Source organism: Typopeltis vanoorti, chromosome 6 (genome assembly GCF_054136105.1).
Source record: "Typopeltis vanoorti isolate ZY-2024b chromosome 6, IOZ_Tvanoo_1.0, whole genome shotgun sequence".
Lineage (NCBI taxonomy): Eukaryota > Metazoa > Arthropoda > Arachnida > Uropygi > Thelyphonidae > Typopeltis > Typopeltis vanoorti.
This window is the reverse complement of record NC_143554.1, coordinates 18,974,872-19,000,557: the sequence shown is the minus strand read 5'-3', so window position 1 is coordinate 19,000,557 and position 25,686 is coordinate 18,974,872. Positions and strand designations below refer to the sequence as shown.

Below are 25,686 nucleotides of genomic sequence, written 5' to 3'. Positions count from 1 at the left end.
AAGTATGGAAATAATTCAAGAATTAAAAAAAAATGTGTTCTCCTAAAGCTTTTTTTTTTAATTAGGCTATCGGAAATAAAATTTAAAATGGAATGAGTAAAGGTTTCAATTGCGAAATTTCACCAAAATCTGTCTAGACGTGTAAGACAGGTAAGCAAATTGACGCTACCGTCATGAATTCTGCAAAATTACAAAGTACGATGATAATCGGATTTTTTTTTGTTAATTATTCAAATGCATTCTATCATAAATGGAAAAAAAATCATAACGTTTTGTGCAACAGTGCTAGCATCCTTTTACTAGTAAAAAATACACTGCCATTTTTGTCTTTTGTACTGCAGAATAAATATTCCACTACTGAGCCTGTCTTGAATCTGAATCATTTCTCTCTCTTCTGCCTGTCAAGATTCTTTTAAGTGACCTCCTACTCCCCCCCCCCCATCCCTCTATATTCGGTGATCGAATTTTTTTTCAGATCGTTATTAAAACAGGTTAATAACGATCAATAAATGAATTGGAGGCAGTACTTTTAGATTGTATCTATCAAAGTTCTGTGAATCTGCCCTCTACAATACCCATTACAGCAATCCCTCGATTAGTGCGCCTAATGCGTTCTTTAAAACAGGGGCATTAATCGAAAACGCACTAATCAAATACAATAACCTATGGGAAAAAGCATAATTCGTTCCTCAAATTTCTTTTTTTATAAAATAATTAAGGTATGTCTCAGGGCCTAGTTAAAGGAAAACCATGAAGCTGAAAGACAATAAAACGTATTCAGAATATAAATTTTATTATTCTACTTCTTAACAAAGAATTGAGTTAACGTAGTTTGGCGGGCATTCTGTTGCTTTTTTTCATACAACCGACGGTATGGCCCTATTACCTCTTCTACTCTTCTGCAAATTTTACTACTTCTCTCTTCATCAGGGTCAGTCTCTAAGCACTGCTGCTTAAAAACTTCGATTGTACGCAAAATATTTTCAAATTGTTTCTGTGAAATCCCTTTTGGCTGACCATCAGTGGTTAAATTTTCTTCAAATCTTCGGGATCTTCCCGCTGTGCACCTAAATTTAGCAGGTCGGAATCACTCAATTCTTCAGAATGAGATTTAATTAAAGCTTGGACGTTATCATTGAAGGGGAGAAAGAAATGAAGGACGTACGAATTGGTCGCCAACACGCGAAATCACGTGCTTTATAGATAACATTTCCCAACTGTTATACAAGCAAAATAATTATCACTTTAAAAACTACAATGATCATAAAAGAGAAGTTAATTTTCCTACGTGTAATAATAAACAACTCATCCCAGAAGACAGATTGATTACCCTATTATCGGAATGGATTCTTCTTTTTGTGACATGCGCAGAAGTATCGAAGGGTCTTGAATTCTCGAATTCGTACTATAGCAGACGACATAAATTTTGGCGGTAAAAATTTGGAACATAGTATACATGGAAGTAGTGTAGTATGCCATTAAAAATAACTTTATAAAATGTTTTAAATCGGTAACTAAATTATTTCATTCTGGTTGATTTTTTAAATAGCCATAAAAATGTATAGAAAATTTTTAAAATCTGTAACATTTATTTTTAAGATGTATATAGGCGCACTAATATTTTAAAATTTTAGAGGCAGACAGGGTTAAGTTAGCCGGTCGAAGATAAAAATGACCCCCCCCCCCCCAATAACTTGGTATTTTCCACCTCAAGAAGAAGAAGATGATCAGCATCTAAACATATACATTTGACAGGAATAGCAGACGAATTGCAGACATTCAGCCTGACCGTCTTATTCTGTTAATATCCGGTTCAATGTTGCTGCTCTGTTCACGGCGCAGGTCTATGCGTTTAAATCCTAAAAAGAAGTTATTTTTACCTGCAGCTTATCAACACCTGAAGTGGGATTACAAGGATTTTATGAATCGTTTTTCTATTATTTATTTTTCCTAGCTATTTTGCAAAACCGAAGTCCTTTAGAAGCTGAATAATAATTGCGACAGGATATCCATAAAAGGTAGAACAAGCATTTCGACATTTCCCCCCTGAACATCAGCGATATACACGTTAGTTGACTGGTTATCAGGTGCACTTACTTTTGATAAGCACATCGTATGCAATTTTCTCAACGTAACTCGTATCGTTTAGTACAAGATGAGTTCGGGACACATTATTCTTGTCATGCTAAGATTTCAAGCAACTAGTCCCTAACTACTCAGATAACTTACGATCTTTGGTGATATTAGTTCTGTTCTGCACTTCATAAGTTGATGATATACGAATATCACTGACAAACAGGGGTGCTTGATAATATTTACCAATATTAAGTAAGCATGGAAAGTTGTGAAGTGTTCGCAACCATTTACCTGAAAACTCGTCAATCATTTTGTTTTCTCTTTCGTTCTTTTTATTTTCATTTTTCGCAAATGGAAAGTTGTTTCAGTATTTCATTGATTACGAAGTTCTTTTTATTAACTGCAAGTGAAACGTCTTCGATAGCATTATGCCTTTAAAGAAGTAAAAGAATATCCAGTTACCACATCTCCATATCCACGCGTGCACTCGAGGACATTTATGTCCAACCTAGAGAAAAGATACCCGGATGGTATTGAAGCTAAAAGAACCATAGCTTCCCTGATGACTGGTACGACAATATCTTTCGTGCATCGCAAAGCAGTCTGGATCCGCGTAGTACAGTATGCATCACTAGGATCCAGTGGTGCATACTGTTGTAGGGTGTATCTCCTTTCATACCGAGTAATGTAATCAAAATTCTTTCATACTGTCAAGAATATCTTTTCCTGACTCAGGCGGAAGTTTTACCAAATGAATGTGGCCACTAGCGCAATTAAAAGAAAAAAAAAAGTGAGTGACAAAAAAAAAATTTTTTTTTTTCCGCTTCGTGCCACGCACTTGTAGGAGCGGACATTCGGCAAACAATCTGAGAGCTTCAGGTGGTGCGAAGCCACCATCTGTCTGAATTATCCAAACAACTGATGGGTGGGGTGGGGGAGAACGACCATATCTGTCTCCCATCCCCGCAGCGTGGCCTCATGTTTTGAACACGAGGAGCGCACTTAATTACTGTTTTTAATTTCGTGTATGGTCGACTGTCACCCCAGACGGCGTCCTGGAGTGTACTTGCGGAACTGCCCCTGCTGCCTCGTTTAATGACTGTGTTTTCTTCTCTTTAAAACGGTCCACTGTAATTAATTAAAATTTTAATTTTGGCGAAGGATGGCTGCTACAGCTGTACACTTCCGAGTCTTGAAACGACTCCCCCCCCCGCCCATTCGTTGCCTGCCCACCATTTACGGGACATGACAACGCGTACCGCACGGACAGTAATCAAAGTTTCACCTTTAACATGGAAAGTCGACGTTGGTGTCAGTTGTCATCTTTTCGTTTAGAAAGAAACTCAATATTCGTTATGATCTTTGACTTTCCCCGCATACTATTAAGAAGTTAGGTCGAGTCACAATGACTCCCAGAATGGATTCTGTTTCGGATAACCAGCAATGCGATTTCTGAAGACGTGTAACAGATGGTTATGCAATCGCTCAAAGACCTTCCAATAGTAAACTTACCAGCAAACAGAAATATAAAAAAACGTCTTGACAGCAAATTAAAAACTTTTTCAGAGCTTGCTTCAAAACCAAATAAGCGAACCATTGAGAACAGTTCCAAACTCCTCTCTTTTGTTTTTTTTAATCAATGTTAAAAATCCACAACTCAACGCTATGAAGCAAGAACCGAGATTATGCATCTCTGCACAAATAAGGACAAAGGAGATTAAAAAAAAGTAGGCGTATGATCATTATACATAGATACGCCAATGTAGCAAAGATTTACTTCCTAAACTGGTTTATTTTTTATCGCCGTGTTAATTTAACATATCTGCAAAAACATCATGCACGTATTTCTGCATAAAAATAACCTTTGTAATTTCTTTGTACAAAGGAGGACATCTCTGAAACCCAGAATAGAATAACACAATGACCATAAAACCACATCTACTCTTCACGACACTGTCTGAAAAAAAGTGACCTGAGTTATTATTATGCCTAGCGGATCCATTTACGGCTATCATCAAGGCAATTTCTCGCCATGAAACATCACTATCAACTGCGTGTATTCTATGGTCGATTTATGTGTTTTCAATAAAAAAACATACATTCCACCTGAAGCTGAGATTAGTCTCAAAACAAAAGACTTAAAAACTTTATTTCAAACAATAAGTGTCTGTCCTTCCGAACAAAAATAATATAGAAATAAAATAACCACTAATATTCATGATATAAAGTTCTGGAAATTCTTTCGTTTGGTCCTTGGTTTACAAGCTAAAGCAACCAAGGCTAATGAGACAAGTATGTTATGTCCATTTCAATAGAATTAGATGTCATTTTTATTGGGTGTGCTACTAGAGTTTTGACTCAAACTTTGTGGTTATAATATTTCGAAGATCTTAAAAGCACCCTACGGTTTATCTCAGTATAAGTTTAGATGATTAATTTTATAAAAATGTTCATTAGCGATTGACAGAAAAGTATGTTACAATCTCCTCCTCTATTAGACTTGATGAAAAAAAAAATTTTTTTTCTCGAATTTCAATGCTCAAATATCGAAGCAAGCAAGCCATCCCCACGAATTTCATGAAAATTTTATACCGACCCCTTTTTTTTTTCTCAAGCTGTGATGCATTAACATTTGATCCTATCTATAAAAAAATTTTATGACAATTTCACTGTTAGGAAAAAGTGAAAACCACCTCGTTAATACCGCAAGAGGTTGGCTCAAATGAACAAATAATCTACATTTTATAACACGATCCCAGATGGATTTCTAAAATTATTTGTAAAGGGCTGCTTGACAAAGATCCATACAACGATGAATATCCCAATGGGACAGCTGCTTTTAAACCCGCCGAAATATGAAGCGACGTTTTGGAAATTAAACACTCAACACTGATTTTTGTATGCTGTCTATTCACAGTATTGTGCATAACTCAAGCACAGTTCACAGCAGAGTGGAGATTACTATATACTTCTATTAAAACACTTCGAATGAATTACGTAGTGACAAAGAGATTTCAGAAGTCATTTCTGTTCTCTTGTGTAGTTAAACAACTACACAGGAGAACAGAAAGTATGAACGAGAGTAAAAAGAATATCGAAATAAGGTGAAAAAGAAAAGACAAGTAGACGTCACCAAGAATTATTTACGATCTTAGTTGATTAAGGATAAGTAAACTGACAATGGATTCTTGTCATCAAGAGTGGCTTTTGTCAGCATCGTACTCCGATAATGGCAGGAAAGGATGCCAGAAGAAAAAGAGACGAATCGACACAAAACCCACAAAAGTATTTAAAAGTAGGAAAGAATTTAAACTTGAAGATCAAGTATGACTACTGTCTTTTTTTTTTTTTTTTTTTGCGGGTGTTTTTCTACGGTTTCCATTTCAAATGTTTTGAGTGATGGCATCCGAATGTCACTTGGAGGGGGGGGGGGGCATATTTCTGTTCACCACCATTCGGTGCAAGGTTTCATGGATCAAAAACCATCAGTGCCATTCGCTCTATTTGAAAATGTCAATAGAACGAAACGTTCCTAATTAGAATGATGGTCTCTTATTGGCGCATTCTGAATAAAAACTTGCGCCAATTTTATTCCTTTCGGAATTTCATGCATTTAGAAACGGCGCATCATATCTCTATTACTGTGCTGTAGGGAGTTGATTTCACGTAATCAATGTGTCGTGGTGTTTTTCCCTTCAGCTTACACACCCTCCCAGCCAGCTCCCACCACACGAACAAAAGACTCTGATGGAATAGCAGAACAGAAATGTGGAAGGTCTAGAATGTGGAGCATTTCATGAGAATACAAGGAATACGTGGCGAGGCAAAAAAGTGGTGGCAGTTGGGGTGGTGGCGGTGGTGCAGTGTAGTATGGTGTAGTGACATACAAAGCCAGCCATAACTTGACCTTTTTGCACTTTTTTACGCTTCTTCCTTGGCGCCGGCCATCCCGATGTTGGTACCGCAGGGGTCATCCGGTAGCAACAATCAGTGTCCCAGCCGACATTATGGCTTCCCGTCAGAAGAAGTCGCAGCCCGTTTTCTGGGCTCGAGAAGACGACAGAGATATCAGCGACAGAAGCCTGTCCTCCTTATATTCTCATTAAGGCCGACTGTCGGAGCCAGCTGGCCAGGGAGAAGGCTTAGCAAGAAGTACATCGGCGATGACCCCCAAGGTTTCGGAAAGTCATCCATTATCCTGCGACGTGACGGCTGCATAAAGGCCCGCAGCTAGTGCACGAGGCCCCTGTGTCCCAGAAATCAATGCGTCATTTACTATGCACGAGACATCCATCATCCCCTGTCAAATATCTGTCACTGCCGTGATTTATGGCCGTGTCCTTGTCTCGTCTTCTGATTGGCTAGTTCTCGGTGTCTCGCCCCTCACACAGCTCCTGACTGGCTCTGACGTCACCGAGGCCCAGACGGCATGGCGGATGGGCCGCGGACGATCGACACGCACGCACATACAAAAAACCGTATTTCACTTCTCCCACGTTGTGTTACCATAAAAGAGGTACAAAAGTCTGATAGCTGGTGTTGTCGTCATTCCGACTGACCTGGGTCTTGACGTTGTCTCCTCCACACAATTCACTTAGTACGCTGAAAATGTGCCAAGCGACAATCTCTCCCCCTCTTTTCTTTCCTTGCTATTACAGGACGAATACAAGTTTCGAAAACTATCATGAAATGTCATTTGTACATCTTCCCCCCCCCCGCCTCTCCTTTCGCCCAATACACAGACACAGATTACATAATTATCTTCCACATACCACACTCCATTAACGACACAATGAACGCTGTTCTACGTCCACAAAGAAAAATAATAAAAACATATATACCGACATTCGATAATCATATTTTTGTTTCCTATCCAATGCTAATCTGAATTCTCACAGTATCGACCGTACATGCGATGATTTCAAATTTCACGTGGGTCTGAGCGGAGGTTAGAACGGGAAAAAAAAAAAAGTGACAGTTCATTTGCTTCTTTTTTTTTTTTTTTAAATTTGGCGAACAAATCCATCTAGTTATCTCGACAATATTTCCTCTTTTATAAGGTAGAATCGATAGTAAAAAGGAATTTTCGATATCAGTACAGAGGGGGAAAAAAAACGTCTGAAATAAGAAAAGGCAAATATATGTAAATAATTATTAGAACTCATTCATATCTCTGCTTGTTTTTTTGCTGACTGCATTAATTCCAAACTATACTTTTTTTTTTCGCCTGTAATTTAAGGGACGGTTTTAAATGGAACAGCAATCTAAATACCGCTGTTGCAGTTTCAAATAAAGAAAACTCGTATTTTGAATTACGAAAGTGCTACCTTACCAGAATACTTGAATGTCATTCCCTCCCAGATATACATTTTTTTGTCCTTGTGTAATAAAAATCGCAATATTTGTATTACGCAGTATTTTTCACGCAACAACAGAATATATTCTATCCACAGAATAGAGAACTCACACATAATGGTCACTCGCAACCTTGTCATTGATTGCTTCTGTTTGACCAAGGGACAGGATATGCGTTGCAAGTTAAGTCATAAAACTTACTTTAGTTATGATAAATAATATTAGGAAGGCGAAAGCTTTCCCTTCAAGGATGACCAAGAAAGCAAATACGAATGTAGAAAGATTAAATTTAGATAAATAAACGTAGTTATCTGGCAGAAAGCAAAGCTACATAAAGCTACGTAAAGTTTACAAACCACTGCATGAGACATTTCGTCTCTAACATATTGGAAGTTATTTTATCCGAGTGAGATGAACCCCCAAATATAATGCAAAGCAGTCGCATTATATTTTGAATTGTGCATCTGCATTACACTTATATTCATATTGATTTATCTTTGACTGAATGTGGTAGTCAGTCCTATGCAGATCCCATAGTTTGCTATGCGTATCTTCACGGACAGGTACGTTAATTATTTATTTTTTGTGTGTGTGTGGGGGGGGACACCGTGTTTTCCGGAAGAATATCTTGCTTTCAAGTTTCAAGCATGGAAATGTTGTTGAAGATAAACAGTCGTTTCCTACCAAGGAAAATGACGTCACCTTTAAAGATATTAGATGAATAATAGCCACTCAAGTTCGTTCTATTAGTCGCAGACACCATGAATTCACTTAACAGATCTCAGTTACCTTAAAGAATGATGATGCAGATCCAATAGGATCGATGAGATACATCGCCTGCAAGCGGCCACAAAAAGATAAGAATCGCAGCTCTTTCGCTTTCTGCCAATAGCAAAAGGCCAACAGTTAATCTTCAAACCCTGGAAAACAATGTCTGATGACAGAATATATCGATATATAACTACGTGATAACATAATTCGGCCATCGCATACAGGTCATGCCACATAATAATTCTGCTTCATATCCGATTATTGTTAAATAACAGCAAAATCAGAATGTAAGAGCTTTTAGAGCGATAAAATAAGCCGCTAAGTTTAGACTACTAATCTACAAAAATAGTTCGTCAAATGGAATGAATCCCCGAATATTACGAGTTTTAATTCTTGTAAGCAGGTCACTTTTTTCTTTCAGTTACAACAGGAAAATATTTCATATTTTGGGCGACGATTTAATTTATTGGTAGGTGCGTAAAGTTGTCAATGATTATGCTAAAATATATGATACTGAGAAACACTTTATTAAAAGAAAAATAAACTGTTCGATGTTCTCAGGGCAGCGAGAAAAAAGCCGGTGACGATGCTGCATCATGGAAGGAGTATGTCGAAAATGCTCTTAATATACGATTATGCTGTTCACTCACAGTTTCGATGAATGTGAACATCATTCACTGCGCATTCTGAAGTATTGCACTTCTTACGGATCGTGATGGATCACGAATACGATGCACGATTTTATTTTTTATGTATCTCACTCAGAAGAGACTGTAAACCTATCGTACGTTAGGAACTTGGGCTAAGGATTGAATAATTGACGGCTTTTAGTGTGTAGAGAATACACCTCCGAATCAAAAATTAGAATAATCAAAGAAAATGTGTTGAATGATTTGCAATTCTAATTGCTGCATAGAAAATATTATCAAATATGAATTAGCATAATCTAAATCCGTACTTTGTAGATTATATAACCATGTGGATGCATAAAAATGTAAGAAAACTGTTATTTCAAGACATTCACAAAATAAGAATAATTTTTAACGTGGTTCAAAATATTAGGATAATTCGAAAATAAATGCACAAATATCACAGTCAAAGGGAAACAACATGGTAATTACTTAGTACTCTGTTGCATTGCCCTTAGCTTTTATCACCGTAAACGGTTGGGTATATTATTTACTAGCGGTTGACAGTCTTTTTTTTTTTTTAAATCAAAACATGCCCAATATGGTCTGCAGACTAGAAGCAAGTTAATTTTCAAGTCTCTTGGGGCAACTTCTTGAAGACGTTTCTTCATAATTCCTCACAAATTCTCAATGGGGTTTAAATCTGGTGAGTTCACCTTTCTTTGAGCCATCTAGTAGCAGTCTTGGAAGTGTGACAAGAAGCTGAAATAGGAAATCACCATCACATAAATCTTCCGATGTCGGTAGCATAAAAGTGCTCAAGAATTTCTTAGAACACTTTGGAATTGACTTTTTTGTACACAATACACGGCCTTCCTGGATCCTCTGCGGTCATACAAGCCCATGCCATGACAGTGGTCGCAAATTTCACCCAATTTCATGCATTCTTTATCAAATGTTTCTTGCTTAAGACGCCAAACACATATCCCTTGATGACCACGGACACACAAAACATACTTTCATCGCTAAAAAGTACCTTTCTCCATTCCTCTTGACTCCACAACCGTCTTTGCTTACACCATCTCAGTCTAGTTGCCTTTTGCTTGGAAGTCATAAGCGTCTTCGTCTTAGGCACACGTGATTTAAAACCCAATTTACAAAGTCTTCTCAATGTCGTAGATTTAGACACATTCACACCTACTTCTTTCCATGTCCTGTGAAAATACCTTATACTTCGGGAGCAGTTTTTCTTCACGATATTCTTCAATCTCCTCTCATCTCTTGATGAGAGGAGATTGAAAAATGATTAACTGAAATCCACACGCAAACGATTCCTCACACCCCCGAGTCGGTCCCGCAGCTACTGAAATATATTTATGTGCTCTCCTCAAAACCAATCGGAAAAATTTGGAATAGTCTAATATTTTGAACCACGTTAAAAATTATTCCAATTTTGTGAATGTTTTCAAATAACAGTTTTTTTTTTTATAATTTATATTATATTTTTAGGTGTTCACATGGTTATATAATCTGCAAAGTACGTAGATGAAGATGATGCTAATTCATATTTAGTAATAATTATTTTCTAATGCAATAAATTAGAATTGCAAATTATTCAACGCATTTTCTTTGATAATTTTAATTTCTTTTTAATTCGGAGGTGTAAACCGAACTTTTTCAAACCACTTCAGGACTCCAGTGAGTAGGGCAGTGGTCTCATACTGAAAGAGAAGCATCATCATATAACACTTAGACATTTACAAACATCCATTCGATTTGAACCCATAGCTTGCTGTTTTTGTTGGCGGAGATGCTACGTGCATAGCCAAAAATAGCGCTCATCAAAATAATTAAAAAAAAAAAAAAAGCTAATGTCACCAAATTATAAGACTATGTTAAGGAATGAAATCCAATGGCAATAAACACTGATATTTCTATAGAATGTCTCCCTATTTGTTGGTGAAATAACATCCACATAAGATATTTCCAATAACTTAAAGTTATCAGCAGAAAATTGTATGAATTCGCTACTGTTATCAAGCTAGTCATATCAGTTCATCACTATTAAGGGGAACTAGTTATTATTAGCGTTACGAATGTCCTACGTAATTTGTCCAATACATGGAGTAAATCATTTGCCGGTTATAAACAACTTCGGAACTTAATACTAGGAGAAAGTGTAAAAAAAAAAAAAAAACGATAGTATGACATCGCACTGTTCAACATTATCAGCAGATTTTGTTGCAACTTTGTTGAAAAGTCGAAACAAGTGGGAAACTCGCATCTGAGAGAGAGATTCATGTTGTACCTAATTACATATTCAAACTATTATCTAGCCTAAACAGAAATTTAAATAATAATAATAAAAAAAAAAGCTTTCCCCATGGATGAAAAATACAACGGGTAACTAGCTATCCTAAAATCAGGCGTAGAAATGTCAACAGAATGATCAAAGAGTTTGTAAGCATAACGTGTGAAACGAAAGAAGCGAATGAAATACTAAACACAAATTTCTCACAAATGAAACAAAAAAAAAAGAAAAAAGGAAGACGGGAGTTTGACAACAGCCTACCACTCGGAAAACATCCATCATAACTGGATTCGAGTTACTAATGAAACCTGATGAGCAAGGGAAAATTACCAAGAAATGGGAAGATATTAAAATATATTAAACAGTTCTTCAGAAACATGTCTGATAGGAATTAAAAAGGGACCGAAACTACGTACCAAAGGGAAGAATTAGCATATGAAAAGCTTTGCGAATTAAAAACAGTGAGACGTGAGGACAAATATAATGAAACACACAGATACTCAGGGAAGGGATGGAAGGGGGGGGGGATTGGAAAGGATGCCGTAAGAAGAAGCTGATTAGCAAATCAAACAAAGCCAGAGTGACAGGATGCAATTTGAAGCAGAGTTGTAATAGTAGAACAAGGATAGGAAGCTTGCGAAGAGAGAGAGAGAGTGAAGTAGGAGATTAAAGAAAGCTGATATTGCAATGGGAATAAAAGATGAAAGGACACTGCACCAGAAACAGTTGATATATACATAATCCAACAAAGATGGATAGATCTTGTCTCAAGAACTAGCAGATGATGAAAACGGGAAAATGAAGACAACATGATGAAACGAGCACAGTTGAGAGCGAATGAAAACAAATACGAAGCAATATCTATAAAAGCTAAGCGACACAAAGAAAAATTATTATGAATAGCACACAGACTTATAATATCTTGTGTAAATACGAAGCGACAACTAATTACGAAAAAGTGCATAAATGTGGAACGAGGCAAGCGCGACAACTTAACGGAACTGACATGCTGGATAACAGAAAGCGGGCTACATAGATACTGCCAGTAACTGGACATAATTTTTCCTTTTCCTTACCCACCACCCCACCCCCCTTATCCTCTTCATTTATCTAATCATGACAGTGCTGCAAGCCAGTGACAAAGTGGAAGGACCACAAACAGCATTCGGCTTGACAGTGGCGTTTTCTAGCTTATGGAAGCTTTGAGGAAGGTTTTGATAATTACACGAGGTACGCTAACTAATGTTTAGTTCAAAACTTGAAGGGATGATCCCCCCATTTATTAGTGTAATCTTAAAAGAAACACAGTCATCGTATCGGTTTAACTGGCGCGCGCGCGCGCGCGCGCACACGCACACACACACACACACACACACACACACACACACACACACACAATTATATTTAAAGATTATCAGATAGACAAACACTAACTGAACACCTTAGTCTATTATCTCCATGTGATCAAAAAATTATATATATATATATATATATACTGCCAGTAACTGGACATAATTTTTCCTTTTCCTTACCCACCATATATATATATATATATATATATATATATGATCATCAGTTATATTTACTCGGTGAGTTTTTTTAGACTGACTGAAATTAAGAAAACAGACAAGTTAATTTAATGAGGCACACAACATATTTCGTCAAAAATGACTTCTTCGGGTGTGGGAACACGTAAAGCCAATGAAAAATCCATAAAAACACTGTGCTATTATAATAACAGACTTGGTAATCTGAAAGTTAAGTGTGAATTGTCGTTATAGTCCGTGCTATAGTTCTATTGTTGTTCATATGCGAGCGTGTGAGTTCACGCGTACGTCAGTATCTAATGGTGGAACTATGCGAGTCAGGTAGACTATAACTGAGGTTGCTGTGAGAAGAGTCTAAAATAATTTCTTTGGATTCCACTATGCGACGTTCCACTTCATCGTGACAAATATAAACGTTTGATCTTGCATGCCAATCTATTTCGTGTGGGCGGCCTTCATCGTTCGTGTTCACACAAACAAAAGACATTATTTTACATTAAACAAGCTTTTTAGAAACCAAAGACAATATTCCAGTTATGAAAATTGTTTTATAAAGGACCCGACTTTGTCCCAAAGTGAATTCATAGAAATATATTCAAATAACTTCAACTGTACTATTTGCAGCTCAGCACAAAATGAAGCTGTATGTCAATTTGCGAATTAAAAATAGCACGGTATACCAAGTCCTTCTATAACGCGAGTATTTTTAAATCATAAATTAATGCAATTATTCTTATAGTTACAGTATTATATTATTGGAAACAAGCGACGTATTCCATTTTAAAATTTTTTGAATAAAGTTTTATTATAAAAGCTAAACGTGTCGTATAGTACTGTTTGGGCTGAGTGACGATAAACCGGAAATCCTGTTTTAGAGGTGGCATTTTTTTAAAAGCCTACAATAAACAAAATCTTCATATTCATCACAAATCAAATAAACAAATTTTTGTATTTTAATCTTGGTTACATTGTATCGCTTGGTCAACTTCGTTCAAAGGTAGAATAGAGACGATTGCTGCCACGAGATGGCAGCATGTCCGCGAAATGACGGAGCCTTCGACCATTTTTCATGTCGTAATATAATGTCCGACATGTGTCATGTTTAATCGTACCGCACTTCATCACGTTCGTTCACGGCTGGGATAAAAAAAAAAAAAAATAACGAAAAATGAAAGCAGCGTGACTGCTTGATTTAGATAAAAACAACTACTAAAATTCATTTTTGAAGTATGATCTTAATTGAGGAAATTCTCTAGAAACGAAGAGCCACAAAAGTCTCGAAAGAAAAGGTTGCCATACAGAAAAATTAACGGTTCTTATTTTAATTCCCACAGATCTTTTCGAAACTGCAGTTTGTCAGGGAAGAAAACTGTCAAAGTACTATCGCGTTACTGAATGACACAAGTCTATTATGGTTCGGGAGATTACTGACGTAGAATGAAGGCTGACACTCGTTAACGTCTTGACAGGCACGCATACTTAAGCGACACACACAGACAGATGCCTTCAGTTTAAAAGAGCAAGAAAACAGATTGTTGAAATCAAGCGTCAGAATCCAATAATCGCAAAATACACGTTAAAACAAAACGACTAATTGACTCCAAATAGATGTTGAATTCTGTTTATGATTTGGTTACAATAACAAGAGCAGGCTAAAACAAAGTTTTAGTGGTTACTAATATTCCTTTATCTCCTGGGCTCTACACTGAATTTCTGTTTGTAACGAGGGGCCAATTTCTAGGTACATCTCGTGGAGGAATCCATCGCTTCAATGAGAGAAGGATTACGTGTGTGTGTGTGGACAAGCAATTCATTAGGATAACTGCGCAACCTACATGACTGGTGGTATGATAATCGGCACCATACAATCCTACTGTCGAGCTGCTGGAGTCTTTTCAATGGCGATTTATTCATTTTTGAATGAGTTGTTAGCTAGTTATAATAATTAGAAATAACATTTTCTTTTGTAATGCAAGGGACGCAACTCAAAGTAATGTACAATAAATAAACAATCATATGACATGCAGATGATGTGCAGCTGTTCATAAAAGCTTCATAAGTTTAGAGGGATGAGTACGATAGGGCACCAAATTGTACTTCGTATGTGAAAATGATGCTACTTTGATTAGTAAGTATCGCATGGTCCTTCCTCTCGTTATTAAAAGAAAGAACTGTATCGTGAGAACAGTCGTCAGCTGCAGAGATCCAACACAGGAAAGTCTAACTTGAAAAAGAATGTTTGAAATTAATCCTCCTACCCTTACAACCATTCGGAGCGGCTTGGTTACCTTCTCTGAAATGTTAAGGATCTCCATTTTTATTTCCCAAAAGGCAAACTTCTCTTCGTTAAATTCTAGTATTCACAGTTCCAACTGGTTCGTGCTATCCAATTGTGCTGGAAAGCAATTGAACAAACTGATCCAATGCATACCAGAATACCAAATGATCCTACCCAAACAATCTTGATCTCTGACTGGCTTTTAAGTAGTATGCTATTCGCATAATTATTACCAATATTAATTAATCCGCAATTAATATTGGTAATAACTATTACCAATATTCAGCAGTGAGTATTGGTAAGGAATACATCGCAGGAATATGGACACATTTATTTCCATTTCTGCTTTAAATTAAAAAACTATGACTCTTATTTAAGTCATAGTTTTTCAGGAAATAGGCAGAGATATGATTAGTAACTTCATCGAAGTGCGACTTCCTCCTCTTGTCTTCTACAGATTTATCACAAGACTAATCACAGTTCTATTTCAGATTACAGACCAGACATTTCTTCTCTTATATTATTTTCTCTACTGCTGCCTCTTCAACACCACCCTTCTTTCTCATGCATTTTCTAGAAGTGCAACCTACGCAGTGGTGTTATGACTTGGCAGAGTCCGAACTCAATACTGGTCTTGAGCCTCCATAGCTCAGTCGGTATAGACGAAGCCTATACCGACTGAGTATATATACCGACCCAGGTCTTTCCGACCAAAGTTTGGTTGGAAAGACCTGGGTTCGATTCCCGTCCAAGAAGACGTGAGGAACCTTCATCTGATCTCTTTGGACTAAAGGTCAGTTGGCCTGTCTCATATAGAGGAAGAGGGTTTTTTTTCACCCGGAAACTAGGGTTTTTCGTCCCTCAGAATAGGCAAACCGGCCACTTGAACACACACGGATCTACAGTCATAAAATTTTGAGGACCACTTCCCGAGATTTTGGCACCACGGATCATTTTTTCTGTGGGTGGGTGTTATACTTAAAATTAAAATATATATATACTGGTCTGTGGAGAAGAAAACCATCCCTAGGGAACGAAAGATCGCAGTACTTCATGTGTATTACTACTGCTTGGAGACGCAGAACAAAAGAAGACAAATCTGCTAGCAAAAATGGGAAAAAAGGAATCTTAAAATTTCACTCGAGAATGCCCAAAATAAATAAATAAAATGAAAAAGTAAATATCAAAATATGCGCCTATAATAAGGCACAGAATTAAGGACAACGGTAATCAGATGAATAATCATTTATTTAATAATACAGATAAGCATTTAGCAAAAGAATATTGGTTCGTGTTTAGTGGCATTATCTCCTATTAATGACTCCATGTTATTAAATCGATGGCTGCGAGAGAAATGCCCTATCTCTTGAACGGAACTATAATCACAGCTTTTATATTGGAGTCCCAGCAAAATTCAGAGGATAACCAGAAGCGAAACGAGTTTTTTTCCCGTCCCTAGAGAACCGACAATCGAAATATCTAAGCTGCCTTTTTTCGGTGATACTATTAGTCCCAATTAAATGTTTTAATTTGGAGATCACGCTGAAGCATTCGTGCAGCTTAAAAAGCATCAGGAATGAGGGAAGAGAGAAGCTTACGATAAAGAAATAGATTGTAAATTATCGCCAATTCTTACCCAGAAAATATTTGTCACAAGATACAATAATAGACGGTGATGAAGTCCCACTAAAAATCCGATTTTCAGCCCCAATAGAAAGAAACTTAAAAATAAGAAATTAATACACAAATCGTAGCTTAATTCTATAATTTATAAGTTAAACAATGTTTGTAATTTTCATCGAACGTGCTTTTTTTTTTCTTTTTTAAACCTCAGCACAAAAATCTTTAATAACAAATGTCGTAGGTCACGACCCTACGAACTTAAAATGGAACACAACAATCGCCATTAGTTTTAGTTATTGGTTAAAACTAAATCGTCATAATCAGTTTGTTTGTTTGCTAAGAACAAAAGACAGAAAAGAAAGAACGAGTGCTTGAAAGTGCTTCAAGTAGCTCTCGCGATGGCCCGCAATTCGTATGCGAGCGTGCTGACTCGGCAGTGCTGGGGCAGCGAACACAGTCGGCCGTGACGCATCCGACTTCATAATACTTTGAACTGCTCGAGATATTAAGAAAATATTTCAAGCGTGAGAGCCTCAAACTCACTACTCCAACTGATTAAAAAAAAAAACTGAATAACGTCTCGTTTTTCTCGTGTGCCAATTCTACTTAACTCCAATATGTTAACCGGCTCTGGGAACATAATGGTTGCAAAATTATTGCCTTATGATGTCAATCGTTGTTCTTTTGTTGCTTCGAGGCGTTCCCTATCGGTTGGATTGTTTGCGTTGAGCTAAGTAACAGCTCCAGGCAAGCGGGGAAGACAAGTGATTGATATTCTGCTTGTCTCGTGCCTTAAATACCACCGTTTTCTTTGCCTTCTCATCTTCCCTGGCTGACTACTGATACCTAGGGCCTGAAGGGGTTGCCGATTTACCGGAAATACACCTGCGGAAGTGGCGATATGTCGAGATTTATGGGACTAACACTTATCACGACTGTCCAAAGAGGTGATAAATTATCTCACCAGAGGTCGCCCCGCAACATTCAGAAGCAAGAAATTTTGAAATCAACTCTTCGTGTCTCTCTTTATCATCTGAAGTCCTCTTGAGATTTTACGATAAAATTTGTTGCTTCGAGGGCTCTTTTCTCTCCGTATACAATATGCTGTTCTGTTACATTTTGTAGCACGCGCATTGGCGTTTCTAAATCACTGGTTCGGCGTTAAAACGTGTATAATTAAAGTTTAGAATTTACTTCTTTTTTTTTTTTTTTTCTTATTTAAAAGATCGACGATTAAGGACATCCACAGTTCATTACATAATGGAGTTCTAAGACGAAATACTTCCGGGCGGCACTTCACTCCTGTATTCTTCATCAAGTTACCATTTCGATCGTCATAAATAAAGCACGATTTTTAAAAAAGAATAAAAAGAAACAAGATGCAGAAAAGAAAAAAGAAACGACGTGCAACTGCATCTAATGACGCACACATTCACATCTAAAATGACTTTTAAATTGAACAATTTCTGCCAATCGAAGGTAGTTCCTACATTTATGTATGTGCGCGCGCGCTTCTTTTCTACACATCTTTCCAAAATTAAGGAGTCATGTGAAGTGAAAACAACCTGTCAAGACTAGTACAAGATGTCTTTTTTTTGCCCAGGTCAATCAGTTAACAGTCGTTACGTCAGCAATCACATGATCAGGCAACACGTGCGTTTCCTTCCAAGGAAACTTTAAAAAATTGTCTGCTCACCTTGGTAGATAAGATTCAAGTACATTATTGGTTCAAAGAGGAAGACTTTGTCAAACCTAAGCCCGTCTATAGAGATTAGTTTTTATGTTAGCTGGTGGTGTGAATGATTTTTCTCCGGTAGCTCCTCAACCAGTCCAAATGGAGAAAAAAAAAAAAAAAAACTGAACTTTCAGGATCGATGATGCAATCAGAGCTCAATCGATATAGACGAAGCCCTTTGATCGGAAAGACCTGGGTTCGATTCCCGTCAGTGACGTGAGGAACCTTTACCTGGTCTCTTTCGAATAAAGGTGAGTCAACCGGTCTCATACGGAGGTATGGGGTTTTTTTTTTCACCCGGAAAATCGGATTTTTCTTCCTCCAGAACAGGCAAACTGGTTCCATGAACACACACATGGATTACAGTCATGAATACGTCCCAGCCGTATGCCGGTCCCGAGCTCGGATAAAATTGAGGGGGTTGGGGAAAGCAATGATGAACTACCCTGTAAAAATCTCACCTGGAATATTTTGTGGACAACGCTTACAAAGTCAACTACAGTCGGAAACGAGTGAAAAGGGAAAACCAGTCAATGATGCAATCTATTAAGGTAAGATGCGCCATTCGGGTCACAACCAAATTTTTTTAGAAAAATCGCCGCTTGTAGTGTGTTGGAGACTTCAAAAAAAAGTCATAGATGTATATTTGCAAAACCACTGTTGTGTAATTTCAGTTTTCTTATATTTAAACTACCAGAAGTCCCTAATTGATATTAGATTCTCCACTTATCGAAAACTAGTGGTGATTGTGCACCACCGGAATCCCATAAGAGACTACAGTACGAGGGTGGTCTGAAAAGTTCTCAGCCTCAACCATAGATAGCAACAGTATCCGTACGATTTTTTTTTTTCCTAAGTGGGTACATCTGTCATTAGCATCCATGTGAAATTGCAAGTCATTCTATCAAGTAGTTTGCTTTATACAGCTGTCTGAAGCAAAAGTGTTGTCTGTATCCCTTGAAATGGATAAAATTGAGTATCGTGGGGTTATAATATTCTTTGTAAAAGAAGGTTTAACGCCAAAAGAAATTCATTCGAAGTTCATAAACGTTTATGGGCACTCTTCTCCTTCGTTTTGAACAATTAAGAAATGGGCTGCCAAGTTTAATCGTGACCGTACCAGCCTTGAAGATGATCTACGTGAAGGACGTCCGAAAAGTGTAACAACACCAGAAATCATTGATCAAGTGCACGATATGGTATTGGATGACCGCGAGTCAAAGTGCATGAAATTGCTGAGAGTATAGGCATTTCTAAAGAACGTGTAGAATATATTTTGCATGAAGAATTGCAAATGAAAAAGCTTTGCGCAAGATGGATGTCGCGCTTGCTCACAGCAGATCAAAAACGCACTCGCATGAAAATCTCTGAACAGTGCTTGGAGCGTTTTAACAAGAATAAAACTGATTTTGTGCGTCCATTTATTACTATGGATGAGACTTGGATTCACCAGTCACACCAGAATCCAAACAGCAGTCAAAATAGTGGACAGAAGCCGGTTGTTCAGCGCCAAAGAAGACAAAGTCGGTTCCATCAGCAGGAAAGGTCGTGGCATCAGTGTTTTGGGATGCTAAAGGCATTTTGTTTATTAATTATCTTGAAAAGGGTAAAACAATAACCAGAGAATATTATTTCGATCGACAATGCGCCTGTCCACAATGGTGTTTTAGCAATGGGAAAATTAAGGGATCTGCACTATGAATTGTTGGAATATCCACTCTATTCCCCGGATTTGGCTCCCTTCAACTTCTGTCTCTTCCCAAAACTAAAACTCTTCCTCGCAGGTCAGCGTTTTTCTTCGAATCAAGAGGTGATTGCAGCTGTAGTGATTGCAGATCTTACTGAGAACCACTACAGGGACGGGATAATGGCGCTGGGGCATCGCTGGAATAAATGTATCAGTCTTAAGGGAGATTATGTTGAAAAATAAAAATAATTTTGAAATTATAAATTCGTTTTTTCATTGTTAGGCCGAGAAGTTTTCAGACCACCCTCGTATATTTGCAAAACTACTGTTGTATAATTTCAGTTTTTTTATATTTAAACTATCAAAAGTCCCTCGATATTAGATTCTCCACTTATTGAAAACCAATGGGGGATTGTGCACCACCAGAATTCTATAAGAGACTACAGTATTTAATGCAAGCACCAGCTTATTCACATGTACCGTGGAAGGTGGCCGCTGTTAGTTCCACAGAAAAAAAGGGGCCAACTCACAGCCCCAACAATTCATATAGAAGAGAGCATGACACCTGTGAAAGCATCTAGGGAGGGGGGAGGGGAGACTGATTTGCTTTCTTTATGAGACACTCTAAAACTAGTATAGCTTTTTCTGTTCTTTACCTTTGATATCTTTTCCACCTTCCCCAGAAACAAATATTTCATCCTAATTATTTTTTAATCATGGGAGAGAACGAAGACAACACATCGTACTGATATATATAAAGCATTTTCTTTATTTAACAACACTTGATTCACTTATAATTTCTTTTGTGATGCAGAGAGTAAAACAATTCTTCCCAACCATATAAAAAAAACATTCTTTTTTTATTCGCGCACATAATGCGGAGGCCCGAACGTTTATTCTGTCATTTCACGCTGTGCGTTAAAAATTCAATGCCTTTTAGCACGGAACATGCGTGTTCTTTTGTTAAAATGCGACTAATAGATTACCTTTACCCCCGCTGATATATGCTCGGAAATCACTTAAGATGTATGCTCCTTTAACCATCTCAAAGGGTCTTTGTTTGACAATTATTGCTTACGAATAGTTTTGTAAATATTTTTTCGCCGATATGACAACACGAGGCCTAACAGGAAGAGGAAAAAAACATCGTCTTTACATGACACAAAATCTATTTTCCTTTTAATTACTTCTATAGGACGTGTAAGATAGGCTCAGGCTACATTCCATCATTGCTGACATCACCATGTGGTTTGCGGTTAAAATTACAAAAAAAAAAAAAAAACTTTAATTACACAGAGTTATTAACAAGGTTGGCTCCCTTAATTACCCGCTACTGGATTCATAGATATGCAGCTTTAGTAGGTTGAATTTAAACGAGGCCATGATAAAAAAATAATAAGACAAGAGTCCACTCAGTGTTGACACTTACGTGGGACGGTCGACCGGTCGGTGCTATTAAAATGCATATTTAGAGGTGGAAACGGAGAAGCGAAAGAAAGCGGATATTAGCCGTTCGGAGGATTCTCTTTTCTCGTGCGACCAGATTACTGAAATATTTTTGGGGCATAAACAGAGCTGGAGATTGGCATCTACGTTACGACTAATACACACACTTTAGTTTTTTTCTCTAGCGGATCGAATAGCCATTCCAAACGCGTACACCGCTTTTTTATGGGGGTGAAAAAGGGATAATCGAATTTTACAACGATAATCGGAGATTAAAAGAGTAGTTAATCTTCAGATGTGTGTTTTAAAATCAATTTGTTTTTCGTAAATGAGTCTAACAGAACGGGAAAAATGTTTGTAAATCTAAAACACGAACCCGATAGTAACTTATTGGTAAGTATAACTTGAAAGTTGATAATTTATTAGCTACTTATATCACTGGCGCACCTCTGGGTGCGCCAAGGACCCTGCCCCCCCCCCCAAGTAAAAGGGAAAAAACCTAGAAAATTTCCAAAAATCTTTTCCTAATTAAAATTCATTTTTTTATTTATGTTGCTCATCATAGGTTGTATGCGATGTGTAGTGTGTATTCTCAAATCGTCTACTCAACTCTCCCCCTCCCCAAGATTAAATCCTGAATGCGCAACTGACTTATAGAATAAAAGAAAACTAATCAGGAATATCATCTTGAACTCTCAAAATTTTTGTAAACGACTATTATGAGAGCGAAGGAAATAGAAAACTGACAGTTAAGTTATTCGGTTATAAATACAAGGCTGTTAACATTACGAAAAGTGTATATTTTTGGCTGTTAATAGCGTGTGTGTGTGTGTGTGTGTGTGTGTGTGTGTGTGTGTGTGTGTTCATCGGTCGGTTTGTATGCTCCGTGGTAGTAAATTGCGTCTCCTTATAAAACCTGGCTCGCCTTCAGTTAACAAGCCCTTATAAATGTTCGAATTCCGTAGAAGGGATTGGAAATTTGATCTTAAAAATTTGTCAGTCATATGACTTTTTTGTTATTTTTATGTTAAAATTAGAAAAAAAATAAAACAATCCACAGACTTCCTTTAACATTGTCGATTTCCGCGAGATCCTAAACTCTGTCTGGGGCTCAAAGATGACTACGTTCAATTCTGATACCTATGAACAAGATACATCAAACTCTATCATAAGAGGATGTTTAAATGCTACAATACAAATCAAGAACTTTCCCATTAATTATCTCCAAGGATACGACATTGGTATGCAATATTTGTTTATCGCAATACAAATAAACTTCTCGAAGTCATTTATTGACAACAGAGCGAAATCTTTCCACGTCGAACAACTGCATTAACTGACAAATATTTAAAATAGACGTTATTAGCGCCCTCTTTTTTTTATGTCTTTCTCCTTTGATATAAAAAATGAACTAATATTCGGCTAATGCAGCTTGCTAATTGAGACTTAAAGACATTCCAGCTCGCATTAGTCCGAAGAAAAGGAAATGACTTAAGTTATGACGATTATCACCAGCACGAGATCCCCCCCCCCCCTCGGCGCCATAGAAAGAAGCAATTGAAGAGAAAAACCACTTACCTGTATGAAGGCGCGTGTGCTGTTGCACGTGTGATAACTGTTTAAACCGACGGTCACAGTAGGAGCATTTGTAAGGCTTCTCGCCCGTGTGGATCCGGATGTGTTGGGTGAGCTGGTGGTTAGAAGAGAACGACTTGAGACACTGCTGACACTGGTGCGGCTTCACTTCACCCCTATGGATCTCTCGAGCATGGTGCTGCATTGCAGACTTGTGCAGAAAAATCTGCAAAGAAGAAACAAAGGATTTAATTGATGGATAAGAAGAAGCAAACTTGCATAAATGATTTAGTAAAAATAGCTTTTAAAATAGCAACCAGACAGCGTCACAATCATAACTGTTCTAAAGATGTTATTGCAGTTCATTACTATTATTTGAATTAACTTTCCTAATAAAATACCTTTGGGGGTGCATAAAAAGCAAACTACGTCTGCGAAACTACGTCTGTCAAGTGTCTCATCAGGATCAGTCATCTAAGCGAAGATTCATATGAGATTTACTTTCGTGCCATTTAAAAAACAGAATTACAAGAGCCTCGAGATGAGTTGGGCTGTTTGGACACACCAAAGGGAAGTAAAGCTATGAGACTAATTATATCTGCAAATGGCATATGCTCACTGGTTGGTTTGTGTTGTGGTAGAAAGAAATCAGGTTTCTTCGTGAAGGGGTAGGGGTGCTGTCTCCGTATGGGACCAGCTAATTTACCTTTTATTGAAAAAACCCTTATTAAGGTTGATCTCATCCTAGAAAGGATCAGAACAAAATCTTAAGAAGGACCTCATACAATATTCAGATGGTCACTAATGCTATCAAGATAGCCTCATAATGAAAATGAAAATTGAAACGAAAACACTGACAAGAAAACAAACCCATAAAAAAGGAATTATGTCATTAAATCTTCTACGGACAGAGCACAAGGATGGAATGACATCTATGAGCCATTCACAGCGTACAAAATTTTCACGTAATTTTTCAGAAGTGCATTAATTTCTGATTATGCGAGACTCGTGCCTCTAAAGACTTAAAAAAAGGTTGCTGCTTACGTTTTGACTAAATTTTAAAATGATATTTTGACAAGCACCAACAAAAAATATGTGGTGTAATTGTTCGATTTAAAATTTTCAACACGGACATAATTCCAGTTGTCAGTGAAACAAAGCTAACAGTTACAGCAGTGATCGTTTCCATACATAAACAAGAAATATCAAGATGCAGGAAAACCATAACAAGATATATAACTGCCTTATAAAACCTTGTTTCACTCTGCTGTCGAACTATCATGATGCTTTCACCATTAGGCGAGTATATTATGTTTGTCAGCTATGTGTGTGTGTGTGTGTGTCGGCTTATCTGTTTGTGAGAATTTTTGAACCAAAGATTATGTCTTTTTGACTGCAAGTACATCTACTTAAACTCGGCAAAAATGATGCAAAAATTATTACCTCTTACTTCTCCCCTTTATTGGGCCACAAACAGTCTTGGCTAGTACATACTCCACTAAGAGACTAACTTGTTCTAGAGGAATTCTGACCAGAGAGATTTCATCGCATTCCAAAGTTGTCTCTGAACTGCGATGGATCTGTGGCCTTATAGCTCATTCGAATTTCATCCTATAGATGTTCAAGATGGATTGAGATTGAGTGAATGATCTGGTCAATTAAGTATGGCAAAGCTATCTAGATGCTTCCGTAACCAGCCATTTACTTCCGGCAAGATAATACGACATGTCACGAGATACAAATGTTACTAGATAAATAAATTTTGAGCGTATAGGACGGGATGTACTAGCCGACAAGCTGGTTTTCATTCAGACGTTGCCAGAACAGGTAACCGTCTTAGCGTGTGCTAAGAAGAAGAAAAAAAGGAAACTAACAGCGCCACCAGCCTCTACTGGTGCATTCTCTCACAGGGAGTCCATTGAGTCATAGTGCTGTCTGATTACTCCAATCCTATCATTAGCGAGACTTGAACAAGGATTCGCCGGACCAAGCGATCTTTTTCCAGTGTCTGGAGCCGTTTCAACTAATTCCATCTTCTCAGTTAACACCGAACAACCCGTGATCAAGTTAATCCGTATTAATTGCAAAGAAAACAGGGGCTTCCACAGATTATGTCTGGTATGAATCTAATAAACAGATCTGAACTGTCAAAGTTGAAAACCATGAAACAGAACATGTTACCTCATGTGCATATTTGGGCCAATTGTTATTCTTTGAGGATTGCTAAAGAAGAGAGATTGAACGAAGAATTCACCTTGGATGGATGGCTTATGGGAAAATGAGAGACATATTCAGAAGTAATATCCCTATGAGTCTAAAAAGGAAAGCTTTCGACCAGTGCATACTTCCTGCCCTAATATATGGAGGAGGAACATGGACTTTAACAGAAGCCCTAAACAAAAAGCTGAGAACAACACAACATCGCATGGAAAGAAGTATTCTAAATATAACATTAAGAGACAGGAAGACAAATATCTGGATAAGAACTCAAACAGGTGTCATGAATATTGTAAAATACATTAAACAGTCTAAGTGGAGATAGGCTGGCCATATTGCCAGATGCAGTGACGGGAGATGGACTAGAAAAACAACAGAGTGGAGACCAATGGATGGAGCAAGACAAAGAGGAAGACCGAGAAGAAGGTGGAGGGAT

The 25,686-nt window shown here is 37.5% G+C and overlaps 1 protein-coding gene across 1 annotated transcript in view; it reads right to left on the bottom strand.

Moving 5' to 3' along the window:
* Nucleotides 1-25,686, bottom strand: part of LOC150105317 (uncharacterized) — a 512,354-nt gene that overhangs the window by 194,477 nt on the left and 292,191 nt on the right. The window contains exon 4 of the mRNA XM_090393928.1: nt 23,037-23,259. Within this exon, the coding sequence (XP_090250054.1) occupies nt 23,037-23,259 (223 nt within the window). The remainder of the gene's footprint in view (nt 1-23,036; nt 23,260-25,686) is intronic.